The sequence below is a fragment of the Triticum aestivum genome, chromosome 7A (genome assembly GCF_018294505.1).
Source record: "Triticum aestivum cultivar Chinese Spring chromosome 7A, IWGSC CS RefSeq v2.1, whole genome shotgun sequence".
In the NCBI taxonomy this organism is placed as follows: domain Eukaryota; kingdom Viridiplantae; phylum Streptophyta; class Magnoliopsida; order Poales; family Poaceae; genus Triticum; species Triticum aestivum.
Genome location: NC_057812.1, coordinates 652,539,205 through 652,565,279, shown reverse-complemented (window position 1 = coordinate 652,565,279; position 26,075 = coordinate 652,539,205). Strand labels below are relative to the sequence as shown.

General features: G+C 47.8%; 1 protein-coding gene across 1 annotated transcript; it reads left to right on the top strand.

Moving 5' to 3' along the window:
- The first annotated feature begins 4,851 nt into the window (after positions 1-4,851).
- LOC123149006 (SEC12-like protein 1) lies at positions 4,852-10,050 on the top strand. Its single transcript, XM_044568535.1, has 10 exons — positions 4,852-5,183; positions 5,315-5,415; positions 7,425-7,557; positions 7,901-7,992; positions 8,212-8,311; positions 8,397-8,469; positions 8,549-8,669; positions 9,022-9,141; positions 9,255-9,325; positions 9,407-10,050. Exons 1-10 carry the CDS (start codon positions 5,025-5,027, stop codon positions 9,547-9,549), a joined length of 1,113 nt encoding a protein of 370 aa, XP_044424470.1. The 5' UTR covers positions 4,852-5,024; the 3' UTR covers positions 9,550-10,050.
- The last annotated feature ends 16,025 nt before the right edge of the window (positions 10,051-26,075 follow it).

The window sequence follows — 26,075 nt, the reverse complement described above, 5'->3', positions numbered from 1 at the left end:
TGAAAATAAAGGGCATGATCTTTGGGTGGGGCTGGAGCGAACTTGGAATATTTATAAATCTTTGGGCTGGAGTTGGAATTAAGACGAAAAGTTTGTTTATATTCCTATGAATTGTTTCAGTGATGTGTTTGAAGTATTTTTGTTGATATTGATTACTAGCATTTTGCGAAATCATGTACAAAAATAATCTGAGATAGGCGTAAAAATCTCAGGGTCCACCTAAAACTCAACCCGATACCAACTCTCATGCCCTTCTAATATTTCCTTAACTTTTGCAGCACGGGATAGAGATGATGTATGTACTTGTTGCTTGTCCTTGTAAAGACAAGAATATAGAGCATGGACCAAAATGAAGAATATTTCATCGTCTTCTTCTTGCTCTTGCAAGATAATCTCAATAATCGTATCCCTCCTAGAATGCATCGCTACTACACAATAAAACAAAATTGTTACAATAATAATAACTAGGAAGTGTATAATGCAACAGAAAATACTAAAGCAATAATAATACCATATTTGTTATGACTACAAAGAACCAATAGCTACGAGCCTCGGAAGCTCATGAGTAAATATAAAGGTAATGATATTCTTACATCTAAGTACATAATTAAGGGCAGCAATTTTTTCATAGACTAAAATAAGACCGCTGCAATACTAGGCACAGAAAAATAACAACACAAGAGTTAATCAATCACAAAGAACATTCTGCATAGATTGCAATGTGTATAAACAGAATTAAGAACATTTTGCATAGCTATAACATAACAAACACATAATTAAGAGCGGGTAGTTTTTTCTCTCTAGAATTTAAGCTTCCTCAGTGACCATGTCAAAGGGATGACTGCGTCACACACCTTTGTTGCTCCGAGTCAAATATTCTCAATGACCAGCAAATCAAAAGGCACCCAACAATTGAATACATCGTCTTCGGATAAAGAAACACCTCTATTGTTAGAGCACCTAAATTTGACACACGCTCAAATATTTATCGGTTTATGATACAAAAATTGGCCAGTTTAACATACGGAAGATACAAATTGATTCCGTTCCTAGCTCAACACAAGGGCAAGATCATAACAGTAAGAGAACAAACACAATACCGTAACTGGCACTGGGATTTGGTCTTTCACTAGTGAGATACATAGATAACTAAATAAAGTACACCCACAAATCAACACCTACTAGATATCAATGATCACTCGCCAACCAGGCAAATCGAACACACTATTGGTATTTTAGTCATTCAACAAGTAATGTAGTTCAAATTCATGCAACGTCATAATTTCATATTTAGGCTATAGTTCTCATAGATGTCCTGGTTCAAATTCAGGAAAGATCTGGTATATAATCCCTAGTTAGCAGAGGATAAGAAACTATATGACAAAGAGTGATGTACTGCAAAACAAGCAAATATAAGATGAATTGTTTACACACAAGAATTTTTTTACAAGGCTTAGAAACAGATGTTAAAGTACACACAATTTCTCAAAGAGAGACACAGTAGATCAACCACATCAAATTATATTAAACTACAAGCATATAGCACATTGAAGTGCATCTTTCAGTTGCTATCACTAAGACTAGTCTGATCCAAAATAGTAGGTGCCAAAATTATTTCTATTCAAAAGGCAATGACAAAGCATGAAATACATTTTCCCTCTTAATAATATATCCAACACAAATGCATCAATCCTACCTCCTTGAATGAACCCACCCACAAACAAATTTGCCCTCTTCAGAATATACTAGAACATTGAGCTTATAGATTAGCATCTTAAGGAGGTAAAGGTGGTTTTGCTCACTTGTGAGGTCAGGATAGTTAGATGCACTGCAAAACCTTCGATGCTCTTCAATACAGCTGCTAACTTGTGATACAAACTTCAGACGGAGGAGGAGGTTCTTCGATATGTACAGGAACTCATTAGTGCATGTAGCGGGGAAGGCATCACCATGGAGAAGAAAAATGGTGAGTGGAAGTGGAGGAGGAGAGGATAACCTTGGTGAAAGAGGAGGGTGATCTCTTGGTTGTCGTCTTCACCAGAGGTGAGTGAAGGTTCGTAGCGGAGACGATATTTGGGAAGGGGGAGGATGACGACCCCTGTCGTCATCGCTCCCATCGGAGAGGCAAAGCATGGAGGTGTAGGGAGGGAGTGCATTGTTTCCAGTTGCTGGTCAGATGGCTGAATAGAGGAGGGCAGAGTGTTGTTCTTGGATCCTATCACCGTCACCTCTCGTTCACGAGACCGAGCGAGCATGGATTTCCTCCCCGACCTCTGCACGCATGGAAGGCTCTCCCGGGGAAAGGCCACGGAAAGGGCGGGGTTACCCTTGTCTCATGGGCCTCCAAATGCATCGGTGGATCATCCAGGGCTAACTTGATTCGTGGTTTCTTGGCCCGGGGTATAGGCTGGGATCCCTGGAGAATCCTGTGAAACCTAGGAGGTTGTAGTATGCACGTCGGTAGGCAGACTACTTGTGGAAGGAATCTTTTGCTTCACACGGTATTTGCTTGCCTGTGTTGCATCGTATTCCTCCATCACACACTATTTAAAGCACCGCCATGCCTGGCTGAGGAGGAATGTCCAAATCGAACTTTTCCACTAATGCAGGCTCGCGTGGAACAGGAGGTGGGGAAGATTCTCTCCTTTTCCATGCCAAGCTGCATCCTCCTCTCAGAGCACATGCGAGAAACCGTAACAAACAAACAATACACCATGCATGCGATCAAACCCCACCAACCATCACACAGGGGACCAAACTACATGCTTACGCCTTGTTTGCATCCTTTTTTTTCTTAATCAGGCCCTGGTCAACCTAACTCGTTTGCCTCATGCAGCATGGCTGAATTCCTGCAGTCTACCAGACATCCCTAAAACGACACCTTAGCCTTCCGTTTCAGCTGCAGGTCAACCAATACTTATCTTTGCACAGAGTCAATCAATACTCAAATACTCTCCAAAATCATTGAAGAGCTCCTCTTTGCCGGTACACTGTCAATGGACATGAGTACATCATGGGATACTATTTGATTGGCGATAGGCTACCTTTGTCAGCACCATCTCTAACCTAGTTCGCCAGAAGAAGTCAGTTTGTCCAAAGACAAGAAGCAACTAGAAAGGATGTCGAGAGGGCATTTGGAGTTCTGCGGACCTGTTTTGCAGTTGTTTGTGGACTTGCTAAACATTGAGATCCGAATAACTTGTGGGAGCCGATGACATGCCGTGTGATCATGCACAACATGATCATCGAGGATGAGGGTGAGGATGCTGCGCAACTCTGAAATTTAAGAACATGGGTGATCCTGTCGACAGGGCTGGGCCAGCTAAATCAGGGGCCTGTGCGAAACTAAGAAATGAGGCCCTATCTCATAAAAAAATCATTGCTTCATTAGAGATCGGATCTTATAGAAAATGAGCAATTATAATGTATATATATCTCACAGAAAAAATTATAATGTATATAATATAATGTCTTACATAACAATTGGACATATAAAAAATCATACCTATTCAACTCCCGGTTGCTATTTATTTGAAGAACATTATTCTTTTAGTATTCTTTGAAATGAAATCTTAAATGATATCATCGTAATCGGTCTTTTCCAACACTTCATTCTCAAGTGCTATTGTGGCCAAATCATTGAGCCTTTGTTGTGTCATAGTAGTACACATATAGAACTTCAATAGCTTCAGTTTAGAAAAACTTCTTTCTACCAAGGAAGTAATGGCCGATCTCTAAGGAAGTAACGATCCCTGCCAAAATTAATTAGAAAATTAGGAATTAGAAGTAGGAACCGAAGTTAATCGGAAACGAAGACTCACTAAGCACCTGGAGATTGGACTTGGTCACGGATCGATCCGGTGAGGCGACGAGGCGACGAGTCTGAAATTTGGGAGAGGAACCCAGGAAGGCAACAACGACAGCGGCCTGAATCCGATCGATCTATTGAGGCGAAGGCGACGAGACGATCCTGTTTCCATCAATAGATCGCAGATTGAGCAATTTATTTTTCATGAGAAAGATCGAGCAAGCGAGAAGCACCAGCGCTCGATTGCCTCGATTCAGCCCGAGCTCCAGCGCACAACGGCCCACTGTGACAGCGCCTAGGTTTATTTTCTCAGAAATACTAGGCCTATATAATTTTTTTGCCCCCTCCCCACCTCAAAAATTATGGGCCCTGTGCGGGCCGCAGATTCAGCACCACTATGGGCCTGGCCCTGCCTATCAACCTTCCAAATCAGAATCTGACGACATTTGAAGAGTTTATTCAAATGCATGAACAAATTCAGTATCGACCAACTCACCAGCAACTGTAGAAAGATCTGATTAAGTATCAATGGACGGTTAAAGGAAACAACAATATTGGAATGTAACGTTTTAAAATTTGAACTACTGCTTCATGAGGCTATTTGAACCTCCGCACTCTATGCATGCGGCTATTTGAATGTCTAAACTATATGTAAGCGGCTATTTGAACGTGCGGGCTTAAAAAAAATGAGAAAGGTCAAATATATGCAGATAGAGTTGGACGGTGACCTCCCGCATCCGTGTCCGCGGAATGATCCCCTATGCGCGGACGGATGCGGGAGAAAATCTGCCGGCCACCATTGGTGATGCCCTTAGCCTTCCCTTTCAGCTCCAGGTCAACCCATACTATTTTCGCACAAAGTCAACCATTACTCAAATGCTCTCCCAAATCATTGAAGCCAACAACACCAAACCCTTGATTGCAATGTAATGTAATGGAGAAGTATAAACATGAGATGGCCCCAGGCTGCGTGGACCACAAAATGTCAACGGATAACCGAGAGCATATCCCTTTGGGGGGCCACGGATAATCCTCCAACCCCCGCATAACAAAACGATTTCCTCCTGATCGGCGCCTCCCTCCTCCGTCGTCCATCCCCACCACTCCCCGTCCCTCCCCTTTTAAACCCCCCACAAAATCTCCCAATTTGAAGCCATCTCGTACGGACCCCATAGCTCCCACCTCCCAGCACGCCCACCAGCGAGCAGAGTACCCCATGGCAGGCGGCGGCGGGAAGGTGGCCTGCGCGGCGTGGATCCGGCGCCGGGAGGACAAGGCCACCCGCGTCTTCGCGGTGCACGGCCGGCCCTCCCCGCCGGCCCTGGAGGTCCTCGGCTTCGACTCCGGGAGCTGCTCGCTCTCCGAGGAGCCCCTGGTGCGTCGCCGTCGCCGCCCGGCGGCCCTTTTTTTGCCTCGATTTTGGTTCGGCTTCAGATTGGACCGTGGTTGACCGTTGACCTGTGTGTGCCCTCTTTCCCTCTTTGGGTTTTGGGTTTTGCGCTGCAGGCGAGGATTGTGCTCGGGGAGGACCCAGGCGACGCGCCGCTCGCCGTCGCGGTGCACCCCACCGGCGACGAGCTCGTGTGTGCCACGGCCAAGGGGTGCAGGTGCGTGCACGACTCTGTTTCTCTCTGCCTGCTCTGTCTGTGCCCTGCTCCCTAGTTTGGATAGTGCTGAATCGAGCTGATCTGAAGGTCTGTGTTACAATTTGTGGCAAGGCTAATTAGATATTTGGATTATCGTGTGGTCATGGCAATCTAGAGAAGGAAACTGGTTTGGTGCTCTAGAGCCACGTGTGTTTGTGTGAATTGAAGCTAAAACTGGAAGGCCGCTGCACTTTATTTATTTTATCTTTATTAGAGCATCTCCAGCCGTTGCGCCCCCAAGACGCGCCGAAAACCGCCGCTTGAGGGCGAGCCGGCGCTATTTTAGGCTTGGGTGCTAGTGCGTTCCCAGCCGCCGCCCCCTAGGTCGCCCCCAGGCGCCGATATCGGCCCAGTATCGGCGCTTTCAGCCTATTTTCGGCGCTGGATTGGCCCAATTTCCGGCGCAAAACGTCCCATGCTCGACGTGTTTCAGCGCTCATTCAAATAAAATCATCAATAAAATCATCACAAATAATAAAAACACTCATATTTCATTGCACGTCCAGCTAGGCGTTGCCCTTGAGCCTCCATAGGTGCTCCACTAGATCCTGCTGCAGCTGATGATGCACCTGTGGGTCTCGGATCTCCTGGCGCATGTTGAGGAAGGCCGTCCATGTTGCAGGGAGCTGGTGATCCACTTGGGCAAGAGGACCCTGCCTGTAATATGGTTTAGTGTCAAACACTGGCTCTTCCTGCTCACTCTCAATGATCATGTTGTGCAAAATGACACAACAAGTCATGATCTCCCACATTTGATCTTTCGACCAAGTCTTAGCGGGGTACCGGACAACAACAAATCGAGATTGGAGCACGCCAAATCGAGGAATGGCGAGATAGCGGCGGCGGCGGCGGAGAGGTGGCTGGCGACGTCGGGATCAGCAAGGTGTCGGGGAAGGAGAGGAGAAAACGGGGCGAATCAGTGTGACTTTTCGCCTGACAGTGGGGACCTGGGCGATTTTCCCTTCCGCCGGCGCCCCCAAGCGCCCCCCAGTGCGCCAGGTTCGGCCTGGGCACGCCGGGTCGGAAAACGGGCCGATCCGGCGGATTTCGGCGTCTTGGGGGCGCGACTGGGCCGTTTTTTCGGCGCCGGCGCTAAAAAAAACGGCCTGGGGGGCGTCTTGGGGGCGCGGCTGGAGATGCTCTCACTCTTACTACATATTTGCCCGTGATTTACCTGCCATATTAATGTGATTGTGTAAACAAAATCATTTTATTTAGTAAACACTTATTTTAATGGCTAGTATATTATGAAAAATCTAGTCGTTGTGTTGCATTGGAGACTAAAGTGTCTTATACGGCTTCCTTATCTGGGTGGAGGGAGTATTAGAGTGTTAAATTGATTACTATCGGCAGTATTGATTCAAGTTGTCCTTGCACATACTCTGCAAACCAATATCAGTGGTACAATGTTCCCAAACACCTGAAGAGCTTAAATAGAACCACTATAAATTAATTGAGGGATTTAGAGTCTGTTGGATGTGTTAGTTCACTACATGTTTATTAAGTTCTGAAGATCTACGAAACCGTCCAAATGTGCAAATGCAAGGCAATGTAGTGTCCAACAAGAACTTTCTCCTCCTGTTACCAGGATTACAATAACAAACATATGCTTCGCGACTTGTTGAGAGAAGATACTTCTTGCACTTTGAATTTCTCAATAGCTGATGTTATTTATAGATTCATAGAAGTAATGAGAATCATAAATGCATGGGACAATACCTGTGTGAGTTGCAGGTAATGTACAGGTTTATTTCGCGGTTCCTGATATTTTTAGCACTGTTGTTTTTGTTATATTTTCTGATGAACTCAAAGTAAGCTTAATTGCTATGATAAAATTATCGTGAGAGGCTGAGAGTAATACACATATTCTCTCTTTGTTAAATCTGATTTACTATTACCTTCTGTTTTTCCTTTTCTTCTTACTTTCATGAAGTCCAGTACTTTGTAACGAAAGAATGTTAAAATTGCAGGCTATTTAAACTGATTTTTGAAGAGTTCACCGTTCGCTTTATTGAAAGTAAAGCTCCAGCTATCGAATCTGTTGGACTGCAGAAATGTCTTGCCTACAGCACAGATGGTTCTAAATTTGCTATCGGTGGTGAGGTATTAAATTTTACTATGATATTGCCTCCTTTCTGTTACTTGGTTTCATTTTTCTTCTACTCCCTCCGATCCAAATTAATTGACGCTCACCTTAGTCACCAAGTACAACTTTGGATCGGAGGGAGTATTTTTTTAACTATGACATTTGTTAGCTGTGCAAGCTTTCAACGTTAATAGTTACCGTGATTCCATTCCTTTATGCTATTTCTTGGAGCTTGTTCATTTTTTGTGGTTTGCTTTGCCAATGCATTTTCTTTGATAGCACTATTCTTGTAGCTAAATTTTCGGAGATGTGGCTACTGCGTTTAATTTTCTCAATAGTATCTTTTTTGTACTACTCTAGGATGGGCATCTAAGAATATTTCATTGGCCAAGCATGAAGGTGCTCTTAGATGAACCCAACGCTCATAAATCCTTCAGAGACATGGATATCAGGTTAGGCCAAGTCAAAGAGTATTTTTCCTTAACAGAATGAACTACAGACTTGATGTAAGCACATACAAGTACATTGGCATTATCTCAACTAAAAACACTGATAATGTAATGCTAATCCCAGACATGCAAGTCAAGTGTTATGGTCCTTGGCTATCTTTTCTACACTTTATTCAGTAAACAGCATGTACTGATATTAGGCTGTTGCCTTCTCTCTTGTAGCTTAGATTCAGAGTTTTTAGTTTCATCGTCTACTGATGGTACTGCAAGAATTTGGAAGATAAATGAGGGGGTACCATTGGTCAACTTGACTCGATCTTCGGTACATATTATACGTTTGTACATTTCCTGTTTCCTTGTTTCTATGTCAGAAACTTATTCTCTGATGCTTTTCCTTTTCTATGCAGGACGAGAAGATTGAGTGTTGCCGCTTTTCTAGGGATGGCATGAAACCATTCCTGTTTTGCACAGTTGCAAAAGGTATGCTTTCTATCCAAGTCAAGAAAATAAATGTATGCATCTGCCCAGTTTAACTGGATATGTTTTCATCATTGGACAGGTAGCAAAGCTGTGACTGTTGTTTGGAACATAAGTGATTGGTCTAGAATTGGGTATAAAAGACTACTGGCAAAACCTGTCTCCACACTTTCAGTTAGCTTGGATGGGAAGTTTCTGGCTTTGTAAGTGGATAAAATACTCCTTGTGTTTTTTCTTTCATACAGTGTTGCAGTTGTGAGATTTCCTTTACCAAACCTAGGAAAATCTCGTATTCTATGTTCTCCTATTACTGTCTGGTCGAGTACTTTACTCTGGTTGTTAGGGGCTATCAGGCTATCATATAGGTTAAGCTCAGTGTGTTGCATGCCCTGAAAAGTTCATGAACACTACCCCTTCCATTAAGCTGAATACATAAATAATGACAGGATCAGCTGACATTTTGTTTTATTTGCTAATAGGTTGTTTCCTTGTATCGGTTACCATCTTTGACTTCCATTGCTTCTGAAACCTGACATGCTTCTGTATTTCTTTCAGAGGAAGCCACGATGGTGATTTTTGTGTTGTGGATGTAAAGGAGATGGAGATTTCTCACTGGAGCAAGAAGGTCCATCTTGGTTCCCCTATATGCCGAATTGAATTTTGTCCTACTGAAAGGTAAGGACTTATATATCATAAAGAACTGGGAACAATAGCCATTGCAAGAACAAATTTTCAGAAGTTTCTCCTTGTTTCCGCTATTAATTACATCATGCCTACTGATATTCCAGAGTTGTAATCTCCACATCGCCACAGTGGGGAGCAGAGCTGACAAGACTGAATGTGCCTGCTGACTGGAAAGGTATATTTCTAAGCCAAATTGCTGTCTGGCACTCAAGTGATAGGCTTTACTGACCAACCTGTTACTCTTTCTGTTTTGCAGAATGGCAAATCTGGCTCATACTCTTGGCGCTCTTCCTTGCATCAGCCATCCTGTTCTACGTATTCTACCAGAACTCCGGTTCCTTCTGGAGCGGAACGCCCCGACGGGACGTCATCGACCTACCAAGCCATGCAGAGTTCTGAACGAGCCTCCTCGGTCTCCTGAAAACCAAAACTCCTGGTGAAACTGTTCACCAGTATGATTCCCTTTCAAGCAATCCAGCACTGCAGTGTTATTTATTTCATTCATACCAAGAGCTCTTTCTTTCTTTATTAGTGTAGTCAATGTTGTATCAATCCAGTTGCGCGCCTATCTATCTGGTGACGTCAGTATTTATCGGGGGAACACTGTAAAATGACACTGTAAATGATAATAGTTCGAGAATGTCATCGAGTGTTAGTGGGACATTCAAGTTCGCCAACTGAAGTCGACTCCTCAACACAAGTTTTCTCGCCGTCGACTTGGGAGTCTTTTCATCCCTGCTGCGCCATAGTGGCTATCTGGTATATACCCAGTTTGTTGCAGTTTTATTTCTATTGTCTGTTGCACTTTGAACCCCGTTTAATTCTGATCCTTATGATCGCTTGGTCTGTAATGTACTATGCCTTTGGTGGCCTACCCGTAATGCTACTTTATCTTAATTACTTCTGGTTTGGTGCTCACCTAGTTCATCCATGAAAAACACCACTCTATTGTCTCCTGGGTTTTGTGCCCGGGCTTGGCCAGCCGGGCAAGTGTGCAGACATTTTGTCTGAACTATTGCAGCTCAAACCACATGCTGTTTTTCTTTACAAGCTGCAATCCCCCAATTAAAGCCAGATCTTTCCTTCGAGATGAATCGTCGGGTGGAATTCTTTCCTCCTTCGCTCAGAGCCATTGGACGATCATCAGCTCAGAGAACGAGACTTCACACTAAGGGCATCTCCAGCCGTTGGCCCCCAGGAGGGGCAAAAAATCGCCCCCTGGAGGCGCACCGGCGCTAAACCGCACACTGGGGACGTGATACCCTCAGTCGCGGCCCCCCACGGGTTTTTAAAAAAGTCAAATACGGCGCAAACACGACTCAAATTTAACGCAAATATCGACGAGTTCGTTCAAATTTAAACATACTTTACAAAAAAGGGAAAAACTACCGCGGGCTACCCTCGCCGCCCGCCTCGCCGCCCGCGCACGCGGTTCTACATGCCGAGGAGGTGGTAGAACCGCGTGTAGTCATCGCCGTCGTCGTCGTCGTCGCCCCCGCCGACGCCTCCGCCGTCCCTGCTGCATTCCTCCCCCGGTTGGCGCGGCGGGTTGGACAGTCCGGGGGCGCGACGCCATGCTCGTCCTCGCGCCCACGCTTGCGGGCGGCGATCTCCTCCAGGGCCCGGCGCTGCCGGACCATCTCGTCGCGGAGGTAGTCGTCCCGCGCCCACCGCAGGGCGTCCTCGTCGGAGAAGCCACGCCGGGCTATCTCCTCGTACTCCACGGGGAGGCCGGGCTCCAGCTTGGGCTCCGGCTTGGGCTCGACGAGGACGAAGCGGCCGGTGGGGGAGGCATTGTCGCCGATGCGGACGCTGGAGCGGCGGGTGCGCGCGCTGACAGGCGCGCCCTGGGGCTCCGGCTTGACGGGGCGGAGGTGGAGGCAGGGGGAGCCGCCAGACGAGGAGGAGGACCCCCCGGTCTCCATGCGCCTCGGGGTCCAGGAGCTTCCCCGGCGGCGTGTGAAGGACGAGGGAGCGGGGTACTCGAGGCGCGGTGTGTTGCCGCCCTCGATGTACTCGAGGACGGCCTCCAACGTGCGCCCGGGCACGCCCCACCACCGACGCCGGCCGACGGCGTTGAGCCTGCCGGAAGGCTCGACGCCGTTGGTGGCCTCGAGCTGCTCGGCGTGACGGCGGCGGAAGTAGGGCCCCCAGAGTGGGCTGTCGGGGACGTACCGTGGCCCCTCCCTCGCCGCACGCGGCAGGGATGAGCGGATGCGTGCGATCTCCGCACGCCGCGCCGCGCCGGTGGGTATCGGGGGCACCGGCACGCCGCCGGCGCTGATCCTCCACGCCCCGGGTACCCGCATGTCCGGCGGGACTGAGTACTCGGCCTCGAAAAGGAGGTGGGCCTCGCTCTCGTGAAGATGGCGGCGGCCGAAGCCGTTCGCCGCCGCGCCGTCGCCTGGGAAGCGCTCGGCCATGGGTGCTGGAGACGACGAGAGAGAGGAGAGGGAGGAACGACGACGGCGAGAGAGAGAAGAGGGAGGAACGACGATGGCGAGAGAGTACGAGTCGCCGAGTGCGCTGGGGCGCGTCTTATATAGGCCGAGGCGCCGCCCGTGCGCGAGCCGCCGTGAGTAGGCGTGGCGGGCGAGGGAGGGCGAGGGACGCGCGTCATCCGGTCTTCACTGCGCCGCCCGTGAGGCATCGATGGCGCAGGCTGACCGGCGCGGCAGCGCAACAGCTTTGGCATTGATTCGCCGCGGGAAAAGAGGCGATGAGGACGACGAAGGCGCGAGAAGAGGGTAGAGTCGCTGACGCGGCGGGCCCGCGGCTGTTTCGCGTCAAAACAGTTCGCCCCGGCGCCCTCGGGCACCCCCCAGCGCGCCGGGTTCGGCCTGGATCCGCCGGCGCTGTTTTCGGCCCAAGCCGGCGAAAATCGGGCTCCTGAGGTGCGACTGGGCCGATTTTTCGGCGCCGGCGCAAAAAAAACGCCCGAGGAGGCCTATCTGGGACGCGGCTGGAGATGCCCTAACCACCACGCTGCACTGTCTGCAGTGTACTGCACCGATCAGTATCACAAAACGTTTATGCCCCATACTGACCACACTCTCAAACCTTCCTTCCTTGCTGAGCTCACCTCAATCCGGCCCACCAAAACTTCCTTCGCTGATACTTGGTGATTTTAACCCTATGCGGTGGAGGAACAGAAAAATAATCGCTTCAGGCAGGCGGAAGCCGATCTCTTTAACGCTTGGCTCAACTCTCTCGCACTCGTCAAAATCCCGCTACTTGACAGAAAGTTTACTTGGTACAACAAGAGAGACGAAACCACACCTGAGAAGATTGGCAGTCTTCATTAACAATGTGTGGTCCCTAGCTTTTTCCAAACACTACATTAACCTCTCTCACCTGTTTCATTAGCGATCATGCCCCCCTTCAGGCCATTTCCTATTTGGCGCCTTAAGCACGGGTTTTAGGCCATTTGGCAAACCGGTGCATCCCCGCCCAGACTGCACTAGCTTCTATATGGGTCAGCCCAAGTAGTATTTTTCCTTTTTTGTATAAACCTTTGAAAAAAGAGTGCGCCCAATGAGATTAGAACACCAAATCTTTTTGCTTAGTGCAAGCCGAGGTAACCAACTGGGACATTGGGACATCACTTGTGCTGTCCCTAGTCTACTTATTTTTCCTTTTGTAAATATAACGCTGAAAAATTGCAGCGTGTTATTCTCTATATGTTCTTTCTTTTTCTTGTTTTTTGGACGTTTAAATTCGTTTTTTCGTTAATTGTGTGAAACTTTGTTTTTCAAAATTTGTTAAGTTTTTTCTATATCGATGATTTTTTTTTTAAAATTCAATGAACGTTTCCGAAAGCGATGAATTTTTTTCAAATTTGTGAATTTTTTTCAAAGTTGCTGAACATTTTTCAACGATGAACATTTCAAAATCAATGATTCTTTCCTCCAAATCAATATTTTTTTCAAAAATCAATGAAATTTTCCTAAAATTTGAACTTTTTTCAAAAACCGTGAAGTCTTTTAAAAAATCAATGATATTTTTAAAAAATCGAGGAAATTTTCTTAATTTTGTGAGCTTTTTAAAAAGTTGATGAAGTTTTTCCAAAATCGATGATAATTTTTCCCCAAATGGATGAATTTTTTTATAATTTTTTGTAATGCATAAAAAAATTGTAAGTTGCTTTTCTGCAGGCCAACAACAAAAAAACGAAAAGAAAACAAGCCTGCGGCCGAGCAAGCGAAGCGAGCGGGCATGCAGCTGGAGCGAGCGGGAGAGCAAAGTCCCGTTGCTGGGCCGCGACTGGCATGGGCGCACGTGAGCGCCAGTGGGTTCAAGGGCGCAGAAGGCGCCGTATAGGAGCTCCCCCCTTCAGATACACTCCGTCCTCACGCACTTTTCGGTCTTGAAAATGCATGGGTGGCCCATCCGCAGTGCGGCCCAATAATCAGTGATGCTTGGATTGAACAACCAACATTGCCGTTGATCCGGCAAAAATAGATAACTGTTGCTCTAAAGCGAACAAGGCTGCTCGAAACTTTGTTCCTCTCCTAGTCAGTGAAAACAACTGTAAATTGTTATCTCAATAATTGACACTATTGAATAGCGGCGATTTCTCTTCATGCCCGAATTACACCTGCAAACGTTGGTGATCCAAATTATTGATTGCACAATTACTGAAAAGGTCGCTTACTAGAAGCAAAGGGGCAAAGTGCGAGCAGTACTGATAGGTGACGAAAGCACAAGATTCTTTCACCTCCACCCATTATCGAAAAAAATAAGATCTCTGCCCTCGAATACTACAACACATAATTCACGGATCATGTACCAAAAACTGCAATCCTCACTTCCTACTACACACAACTTCTTGGACCCGTGCAAAGCACCAACCGGGAATTGTGATCTCCACGAGCTATACCCATTGTTTACTATTTCAGTTAGAGAAAATTTAGCACCAATTGAAATCACCGACATTCAGTGAATTTCAGTGATTTCAGTTTGCATTTCAGCCAAATGATGGAAATATTCACTTGAATTCAAAAAAAGAATTTTTTTAAAAAATATTTAAATTCCTGTGCACTACTAAAATTACTGAAATATTTTGGCCGAAATGTAATTATTTCAGTGTGAAATTTATTGAATTTCATTGAAATCTCACAGAAAGTGGAAACCATGGCTATACCCAAACGCGGTTCCATAACTACACTATCTCGATGCTCCCTTTTGCACCCAGGAAATCAACGACTCCATCTAACAAATGAACAAGGATGCAAGCCCTGGGCCTGATGGGTTTAGACCTGGATTTTACCGAAAGTTTTGGCCCATCACCAGACCGCTATTCGAACTACTTTTCACGCGCTTCTATGATCTTTAGATTGACAGTACGTCCATAAACCAATCTTTAATGGTGTACTCCAAAAAATATCTTATATATCTTTGCGGAGGAAGTAGCTTCCAAAAACGAAACTACAAGGACTGCTGACGCCTTCCGCCGAGTTTCGTTGCAGAAGTGCCCCATCAAAATCATTGGAAAGGCCCTTACCAACAAACTAAAGCCAATCATTCCACTGCTTGCCTCAGATGATCAAAAAGGTTTTCTATCAGGTAGATCAATGTCGAAAAACTTCCTCTATGCAGCTAACCTGCTTAACTGTTGCCACAGATCAGATCATCGGACGCTCATGATGAAACTTGACTTCAGATAAACCTTTGACTCTGTCAATTGGGATTCTCTCCTAAAATCCTTTCAATTAGGGACTTTCCTGAATGTTGGTCCAACTGGATCAGTGAATGGATGCCCTGGTCCATGGATAAACTACAAGCAAGGGCTCCGACAAGGGGACCCCTCTCAGTCTATTTACTCATAATCGTGGTAGACCTACTCAAATGCATGATTGAGTTGGCACATTAAAACAATGAGCTTAACCACACGATCAAAATTGATCTCCCACCAATTGTTCTCCAATATGCCGACAACACATTCATTCTGCTCAAAGCCACGCCAATGGCGGCCCAAACCTAAATCAAATTCTTGACGATTTCGCTGCATCCACGAATCTCCATCTAAACTACAATAAAACAACCTTTCTAACTTTAAACGTGACCCAAGTCTTGCCAACGCACTAGCCTTTGATCTTCAAACCACATTAACTAATTTCTCTCATACATATCTTCGCCTCCCACTCTCACCAACTAAACTGACAATCACAACCTTCCAACCTCTACTTGATAATTTTGATAGATACCTTTCTGGTTGGGCTGCTCTGCTCCTGACAAAAGGGGGGGGGGGGGCACATAGTGCTACTCTTTGCAGTACTGGACTCTCTTCGAACTTATTTCATGGGCTCCTTTCAGCTGCCAAAAATCCTCATTAATTTGACTGACAACAATTGTAGGTGCTTCTTTTTGTCAAACAAGGACATATGCACTGGGGCTCAATGTTTGGTGGCATGGGACAAAGCATGTACTCCCAAAACAGCAGGTGGTCTAGGGGTTAAAACATTCATGCATAAAATTTTCTCTTATGATGAGATTTTCTTACAAATTCTTGCATTCCACAAACCTAACTTGGAAGCATTGGATCCTAATCCCACCTCTGTTAGAATAAATCTGAGGTACTTCGTCGATTATCCGAAGATCAAGCAATCACACGAGCACGACACCGAGATTTGTTAACGAGGTTCACCGATATGACTACATTCCCGGGGCCTGACTACGGGCACTCCTCCCCGTGACACCGTCACAATACCGCACCCGGTCGCCCTGGACACGGCACATGCCGTCGGCTTCCCCTGCATTCCGGTGCTATTATGTTGGCATAGGTTACATCATGTGTCTACCCCCGATATATATGAGAGGCCTAGGATACAAGTGTCCTATTAGGACGCAACTCCTACCCTATCTACACACAGTCCAAAACCAAGTCCAACTGTAACCTACCTTGTACGATGATATTCGACACAACTCTAACAAACTCCACCTTGGCGAATATTCTCCGCCACCTTGGATTCATCCGTGCGTCGAACCTCCATGTACATTGGACTTGAGATACGCCATGAGCACCGCTGCTACTCTCAGACTCCATATGACTCCACCTGCAACTGTAGTCCCTTCTCGTCTTCTTCACAGTCAACACTCGAGCAAAATTAAGTCTCTCATTACTCTACTTTGTCCTCCCAACTTTCGGAGTTTTCGTTCAAACGCCATCACACACCGGTAATTTATGTGCGTGAAAATGAACAACTCACATATTGGATGTCACATACAAGAGTTACCTGAACTCAACATCACCGCTCTTTCTTGACCGTCTATCTGAAACTTGAAGGAATTTCACCGTTGCCCTGTGTCACTCTGAGTCAAATTCATAGTTGTCTCATCCTTTTTCCCGTAAGTCTTTGACATGTCCCATAGCTATAGCAGTCTGCCTCCTTCTGTACTTGTCATCCGCACTTTGCCATGTGCACTGAACATAACAAAATATACGGCCATGTACTCTCTCAGCTTTTGACAATTTTAGACTCTCTGCCACTTTCTCAGATTCTCCATGGTCAACTCCTGTCCATCTTCCGGCACCGATAGACCCAGTCACCAACTTGAATCCGGTACTCGTCAACACTGCTTCAGCACCCTCTACACAATTTGTCTGACCACCAGTGCCTTGGCCTGTCGCTGTGTCCCGTGCTTACCGCACGCCTCGCCGCTATCATCGCGTCGAGCCTCTATTGTCCCGATCGAGTCTCTTAAGGTCGCGAACCCACACCACTCAACCCCCACTGCAGAGAACCACCGGTCATCACCGACCGATGCCGAGTATCACGTCTCCATCAGACCACTGATACCCAGTCCGATCCACGTGTCTCTCGCTATCCCGCTGAAATAGGCTTCGACTCTCCATGCATTTACGACGTAGCCCCTCCATCAGCACAGAGTGTAGTCATCCATTATACTCCAACTCCACCTTCAACATGACTCCATGTAGCTGCGCCTTGCTACCCCGTGCCCTGTCGACTTCAATCCCCCTTGTGTGCACCGTCTTGAATCAACCCTGTGCCATAGTCTGTCGAAGCCGCACAAGCCCTCAGGCCTGCACCACGTGTTTCCACGCCTCAGAAGTCGGACACCATCAGCATCACGCTCCTATGTCGTCGTCGCTGAAATCATCGCCGTCTTCTGCTTTGACCGACATCCCCGTCGATCCGTCAGACATTCCAGTCCGACCCAGCCGAAATTATCCGACTGCAACCATGCTCCACCCTGCGTCGTGTCCGCCCGCACATCTCCGTGCATCGCTTGACGCATTGTATGCATGATCCTGTCACGACGCGCTCCAGACTGCTCCGAGCCTTATGCGCACGTTGTCCCGACGTGCTTCCGCAGCTTATCTCCGCGCGGCTCAGGGTCCGCACCTCGCTTGCCTATTTGTGCACCTTCATAGCCTTGTGTCTGTACATGCTTCCATCACCATCCGAGTACGAAAGAAACACCCAAAAAATTCCTTGCTAGCCTTCCTTCTTCACGCGTGTATATCACAGAGCCCAAACAAGTTGATCATTCAACAACTGCACTCCGTCCACTACAAAACACGTTAATAGACTGAACCTTTTTCTTTTCTGTCCATGCTCAGATTGATGAAAGATTAGGCCACACGCCCACAGTGCCTGGTCGTGTGCACACATCGCTGCATCCCGCACCGCATCAGCCTCGTGGCTACACCTGCCACGCCAGCGTCCAGGCAACATCCGGGCTGTCGCGTTCCACTGCCCTGCGCCCCGCCATTGGGCTTCAGCTGGGCCACACGCGTGTCCCGCCTTGCACCACTGCACGCAAGTAGCCCTGGCCTCCTGCCGCACTCGGCCGCCGCCCCGAAGACTCCTGCTGCTCCACGTCTCTGTCCGATCTTGCCGAGATCGCTTTTTTCCTTTAACAAATCTCGTTCAGCTCCTGCAGCACGTACCAGCATCCGAGCCACAGCGCGCCTCCGCGTACCTCCGCCTAGGCGTACGGGGACGCCAAGCCTGGCCTACGCCCCCACCGCTCAGCTGAGCCCAACACAGCCTGGTCAGCCATGTGCTCCCCGAGCAATCCGCCTACTGCTGTTTACGCGATACGCTGCCACTCTGCCCTCCGATCTTACCGAACCAGCTTTAGCATCAAGCTGTACGCTGTTGCCATGTGATCCGCGGATCTGACGACGTCTCCAGATCACTCCCGTCCGCTGTGACTTCACGCTAACGATGATCATGACATTGAATCTTCCTCCTCCAGATCAACAAAACCACGACCTTCTCGTAACCTTGCTCTGATACCATTTGTTAGAATAAATTCGAGGCACTTCGTCGATCATCTGAAGATCAAGCAATCACACGAGCACGACACCGAGATTTGTTAACGAGGTTCATCGATATGGCTACATCCCCGGAGCCTGACTACAGGCGCTCCTCCCCGTGATACCGTCACAGTACTGCACGCGGTCGCCCTGGACACCGGCACATGCCGCCGGCTTCCCCTGCGTTCCGGTGCTATTATGTTGGCATAGGTTACATCGTGTGTCTACCCCCGATATATATGAGAGGACTAGGATACAAGTGTCATATTAAGACGCAACTCCTACCCTGTCTACACACAGTCCATAACAAAGTCCAACTGTAATCTACCTTGTACGATAATATTCGACACAACTCTAACAACCTCCTTACCCAGTCTCTATGGGTTCAAGAGAAACTTACTTAGCAGAATTAGTCGACAAAAATCTTGAACCTCTCAGGGAATTAACTAAATGCACTGTCAATAGTGGCACCTTCACCTTCTTTTGGTAGATAAATGGGTTACATCAGCTCCACCGGGCACTGCATTTCTAGCAATTTACTGACACCACCTCGAACAACATGCTTTTGTTAAAAATGCATGAAAAGATCAGCCCACTAACCTATGTTGCAACAAAGGAACTTGCAATGCTTCCGGTCTTTCTACAAGGGGTACTGCTCACAGAATAACCGGATCGAAGAACTCTTGTCGGCAACGCACTCTTCTCCACCAAAACTTCCTACTCCATGTTATACAACACGGTCGGACCCAGCTCTGGGCAAGGTTTGGTCATCAAAAGTGATAGACAAAGGGTTTTGGGGTTATAGGCTTCGACACCTGAGAGGGTCGGCCACGATAACATATATATAACAAGGGGGTACCTCATCGGGTACAAATACATTGTACAGAGATTACAATACGTACAACTCTACAAGTCTAACACCCTCCCTCAATCTTAACCGTGATCTGAAGAATTCAGAAGATTAAGATTGCGACGACATCCCTCAAACTGAGGTAGTGGCAATGGCTTCGTGAATATGTCAGCAAGTTGATCCTTTGATGGGATGAACTTGATCTGAAGCAACTTCTGTGAAACTCGTTCTCTGACAAAGTGATAGTCAACTTCGATGTGTTCCGTTCGGGCATGAAATACCGGATTTGAAGAAATGTACGTAGCGCCGATGTTGTCACACCAAAGAACAAGTGGATGATGCTGAGAGACTCTCAACTCTCGAAGCAAGGACTGAACCCAGATAAGTTCAGCGGTGGCATTAGCAACTGCTTTGTATTCCACTTCAGTACTACTACAAGACACTGTAGCTTGCTTACGAGCACTCCAGGCGATCAAATTAGGACCATAGAACACTGCATATCCCCCCGTGGATCGCCTGTCATCGGGGCTACCAGCCCAATCTGCATCAGAAAACGCAGAGAGGGCACCGAAAGGAGCAGATCACGAAGATGCAGGCCTAGAGCAGCAGTCAAGCGAACATATCGCAGAATGCGCTTCACAGCAGTCCAGTGAGTATCTCGAGGAGCATGAAGAAATTGGCACACGCTATTCACCGCATAAGATATATCAGGACGAGTAATCGTCAAATACTGTAAACCGCCAACAATACTGCGATACGTTGTAGCCTCATCCGAAGGAAGAAGGGTACCATCAAGTGCAAAGAGTCTATCAGAAGCTGTCATGGGAGTGGTAGCAGGCTTACACTGAAGCATACCAGCACGACGAAGCAAATCCAGAGAGTACTTCTGCTGAGCGAGAGTCAGACCGGCATCAGAATGAGAGACCTCCAAGCCAAGGAAATAATGAAGCCGACCAGGATCTGTAATGGCAAAATCACCACTCAAAGCAGAAACAAGACGATCCGCAGCAAGAGCCGACGAGCTGATCAATATGATGTCATCGACATACACCAACAGGTACATAGTGACCGTAGGACGCTGTAGCATGAACAAGGACGTATCAGCTGTGGAAGGAACAAATCCATGTGCATGGAGGGCAGAAGCTAGGCGCGCATGCCAAGCACGTGGTGCCTGTTTAAGACCATAAAGAGCCTTCACCAAGCGACACAAATGTTGCGGACGAGCAGGATCAACAAAACTAGGCGGCTGACGCATATAGACCTCTTCATCAAGAACACCATGCAGAAAAGCATTCTGAACATCGAGCTGTCGAAGAGATCACCCACGAGTAACCGCAAGAGACAATAGCAGACGCATAGTCGTAGGCTTGATCACAGGACTGAAGGTATCATCATAATCAAGACCTTGACATTGTTTGAACCCACGAGCAACAAGCCGAGCCTTATATCGTTCAATAGAACCATCAGCATGTCGCTTAACTTTGAATACCCACTTAGAATCAATAATATTGACACCACTGTGCGGAGGAACAAGACGCCACGTACCATTTTTGAGCAATGCCTGATACTCTTGTTCCATTGCAGATCGCCAGTGAGGAATACCCAGAGCTGCTTGATAATGACGGGGTTCAGCAGAAGGATCAGTTGCAGAATGAGCTATACAGGCCGCGAGCCAGGCAACCGTGCCATCGGTGCATTGGAGCGGTCGAAAAATACCACTCTTGCTGCGACTGTGTGGACGCTGAGCAACCGAAGCAGTTGGCACGATCGAAGTCACAGGAACCGTCGATGGAGAGGCCGACATCTCCTGAGAAGAAGACATGGCGGGTGATGGTGACCGTGACGATGACGGGCTGCCAAGAGGCGAGCCAGTAGGCGCGGGCGTCGCCGAACCGGGCGATGCAGGCGAGACCGACCCGATCACGGGCGAGGCGAAACCAGGCGACGCGAGGAGGTCCAGCTCCAGCCGAGGCGGGGCCGAGCACATAGCGGGCGTGAGCACACCCGACCCTGCATGGCCCATGCAGGGGAAAGGGGGCGCGGGATCGACGTGATCCGGTGAACGCGAACCCGCTGCTACCAGAGCCGGATCCAAGCGCATGGCGGGCGCAGGTGCAGGACACCCTGCATGCCCCATGCAAGAAGCCTCAGCGGCATGATCGACGCGATCCATCGGAGAGGCCGTCGGAGCAGCGGAGGAATCCTCCAGGAGAACAAGCCGAGCACCTCTACCAGTTCCTGCACCATGGTTAGACAACAAAAGAGGCGAGTATGCAGCATCTACAAATTGATCAGGCAATAGAGGAGATGAATGCACAGGTTCATTAGGTGTGGTGACAGGAGTTGGAAGATTAGAAAAAGGAAAAACATGCTCCTCAAAGACAACATCACGCGAAATATACACACGATTTGTTGGAACATGAAGGCATTTATAACCTTTGTGCAACGGACTATACCCAAGGAAGAGACATTTTTTAGAACGGAACTCAAGCTTACGATTATTGTAAGGACGGAGATGCGGCCAACACGCACAACCGAAGACTTTGAGAAAGGTATAATCAGGAGTCTCATGAAGCAAGAGTTCAAGCGGAGTTTTCATGCCAAGGAGTCGTGATGGAAGTCTGTTTATGAGAAAATAGGCAGTAGTGAAAGCATCACTCCAAAAACGAAAGGGAACAGAGGCATGGGCTAGAAATGTTAAGCCGGTCTCAACAAGATGACGGTGCTTACGTTCAGCTGAACCATTCTGCTGATGTGTATGAGGACAAGACACACGATGCGAAATCCCAAGTTTCTCGGAGAAGGTATTTAGATTGCGGTACTCAGCCCCCCAATCCGATTGTACATGAATAATTTTGTGTTGTAGGAGACGCTCAACATGTGCTTGGAATTTAAGAAAAACATCGAGTACATCAGACTTATGTTTAAGAAGATAAATCCAGGTAAAGCGACTATAAGCATCAATAAAACTGACATAGTACTCATGACCACTAATAGACATCTGAGCAGGACCCCAAGCATCTGAAAACACAAGCTCAAGAGGAGTTTTGACTACATGACTAGAAACAGAAAAAGGTAACTGATGACTCTTTCCCTTCTAACAAGCATCACAAACTGAGACATCTTTATTACTAGACACTGACAGTAACTCATGACGATCAAGAATATGTCGAACAATGGGTGTAGCCGGATGGCCAAGACGAGAGTGCCATTGCGAGGGAGACACTCGAACAACACTGAAAACTTGAGGGACAGATCGCGGCACATCGAGAGCATATAGTCCATGACGAAGGCACCCTCTAAGGAGTACGTCCCGTGTAGCCCGGTCCTTGATAAAAAGATGAAACGGGTGAAACTCACAAAACACATTATTGTCATAAGTAAGTTTAGGTACGGAGAGTAAGTTACGGGCAACAGTGGGAACTCGAAGAACATTCTTAAGACGCAACTGTCGGGATGTATGTGTAAGGAGGGATGCCTGACCAATATGAGAGATGTGCATACCTGCCCCATTGGCTGTGTGAACCTTGTCAGGACCATGGTAGGCCTCCCAGATAGCAAGCTTGTCCAATTCATTTATCACGTGCTCTGTGGCACCAGTGTCCATGTACCAGGTGGGATCAACATTATAAGACTAAGTTTTTCCTTGATGTTGCATCATGTTGACTTGACGCTCATTGCCCTTGCCGTTGTTGCCAAGACCCAAAATATCAGGCTGAAAACGACGATGACAGCGAGACGCAACGTGGCAAGGAATTCCACATAACTGACAAGGGGCAGCAGCTCCACAGGCAGCACAACAGGCACATGGGCGCCCATTCTCGACGACGATGGTGGGACGCGACTGGGAAGGTGCAGCAGGAGGAGCGCCACCCTTGCCTCCCGTAGGAGGGGTCGAAGCAGTAGTGGGAGCAGCAGGACGGGCACCAGGATGCCCCTTCCCACCACGGACAGGAGCATTGACTGAGGGGGCCTCATCCGGATGACGACTGGCAAGGCGTTGCTCCGTTGAGAGGAGGCGCTGAAAGAGTTCCTGCGGCTTGATGGGAACTTTGCGTTCCTGGATCACCTCCACGAGAGAGTCATACTCGGCATCGAGACCTTGGAGAACATATGTGGTAAACTCTATGTCACGAAGTGGCTCGCCGATGGAGGCAAGCTAATCGGCGAGGCGTTTGATCTTGTTGAAGAAAACGGTGACAGAGTGATGATCCTTGCGGGTCTCATTAAGCTGTGTACGAAGAGCCATGTGCTGAGACGAGGATTGTGCGGAGAAACTGGACTCCAGCGCATCCCATACCTCATGAGACTTAGTAGCAAATAGAACCAAGCCGGCGACACCCTCTGTGAGAGAAGACTGAATCACCGAGAGAATCGCTTGATCTTGAGCAATCCATGGCCGGTACATATGATGATCCGGCGGGGGACATGGAAGAGTACCATCCACAAAACCTTCCAAGTAGTGACTACGAAGGAGGGGAAGAATCTGTGTGCGCCAGAACAGATAATTGTCCATCTTTAGTTTCACCGCTAGAAGATTGCTGAAGTAGAACAGCGGAGTTGTGATGACGTTGAGGGCGAAGTCATAGGACGGCACAGGAACCTCACCGGAGGAGGCGACATCCACCACAGGCGAGGAGTGCAGCGCAACCGGAGGCGCCTGTGGTGACGCACCGTGAGGTGCAGGCCGCGGGAACCCCGCGTAGCCAGGGCCATATGGAGCTCCATAGCCGGCACCAGGAGGTGCACCATAGCCGGCGCCGGGACCAGCATAGGAGGTGAAGGAAATATGCCCTAGAGGCAATAATAAAGTTATTATTTATTTCCTTATATCATGATAAAAGTTTATTATTCATGCTAGAATTGTATTAACCGGAAACATAATACATGTGTGAATACATAGACAAACAGAGTGTCACTAGTATGCCTCTACTTGACTAGCTCGTTAATCAGAGATGGTTATGTTTCCTAACCATGGACAAAGAGTTGTTATTTGATTAACGGGATCACATCATTAGTTGAATGATCTGATTGACATGAACCATTCCATTAGCTTAGCACCCGATCGTTTAGTATGTTGCTATTGCTTTCTTCATGACTTATACATGTTCCTATGACTATGAGATTATGCAACTCCCATTTGCCAGAGGAACACTTTATGTGCTACCAAACGTCACAATGTAACTGGGTGATTATAAAGGAGCTCTACAGGTGTCTCCAAAGGTACATGTTGGGTTGGCGTATTTCGAGATTAGGATTTGTCACTCCGATTGTCGGAGAGGTATCTCTGGGCCCTCTCGGTAATGCACATCACTTAAGCCTTGCAAGCATTGCAACTAATTAGTTAGTTGCGGGATGATGTATTACAGAACGAGTAAAGAGACTTGCCGGTAACGAGATTGAACTAGGTATAGGATACCGACGATCGAATCTCGGGCAAGTAACATACTGATGACAAAGGGAACAACGTATGTTGTTATGCGGTCTGACCGATAAAAGATCTTCGTAGAATATGTAGGAACCAATATGGGCATCCAGGTCCTGCTATTGGTTATTGACCGGAGACGTGTCTCGGTCATGTCTACATTGTTCTCGAACCCGTAGGGTCCGCACGCTTAAGGTTTCGATGACAGTTATATTATGAGTTTATGCGTTTTGATGTACCGAAGGTTGTTCGGAGTCCCGGATGTGATCACGGACATGACGAGGACTCTCGAAATGGTCGAGACATAAAGATTGATATATTGGAAGCCTATGTTTGGATATCGGAAGTGTTCCGGGTGAAATCGGGATTTTACCGGATTACCGGGAGGTTACCGGAACCCCCCCGGGAGGTATATGGGCCTTAGTGGAAGAGAGGAGAGGTGGCCAGAGATGGGCCGCGCGCCCCTCCCCCCTTGGTCCGAATAGGACAAGGAGAGGGGGCCGGCCCCCTTCCTCCTCCTCTCTCCTCTTTTCCCCCCTCCGCGAATCCTATTCCAACTAGGAAAGGGGGGGAGTCCTACTCCCGGAGGGAGTAGGACTCCTCCTGGCGCGCCTCCTCTTGGCCGGCCGCCCCCCCTTTGAACCTTTATATATGCAGGCAAGGGGCACCCCTGAGGACATAAGTTGATCCACGTGATCATATTCTTAGCCGTGTGCGGTGCCCCCTTCCACCATAGTCCTGGATAATATTGTAGCGGTGCTTAGGCGAAGCCCTGCGACAGTAGCACATCAAGATCATCACCACGCCATCGTGCTAACGGAACTCTTCCCCGACACTTTGCTGGATCGGAGTCCGGGGATCGTCATTGAGCTGAACGTGTGCTAGAACTCGGAGGTGCCGTAGTTTCGGTGCTTGATCGGTCGGGCCGTGAAGACGTACGACTACATCTACCAAGTTAACGCTTCCGTTGTCGATCTACGAGGGTACGTAGATCACACTCTCCCCTCTCGTTGCTATGCATCACCATAATCTTGAGTGTGCGTAGGATTTTTTTTGAAATTACTACGTTCCCCAACAGTGGCATCCGAGCCTAGGTTTTATATGTTGATGTTATATGCACGAGTAGAACACAAGTGAGTTGTGGGCGATATAAGTCATACTTCTTACCAGCATGTCATACTTTGGTTCGGCGGTATTGTTGGACGAAGCGGCCCGGACCGACATTACGCGTACGCTTACGCGAGACCGGTTCTCCCGACGTGCTTTGCACATAGGTGGCTTGCGGGTGACAATTTCTCCAACTTTAGTTGAACCGAGTGTGGCTACGCCCGGTCCTTGTGAAGGTTAAAACAGCACCAACTTGA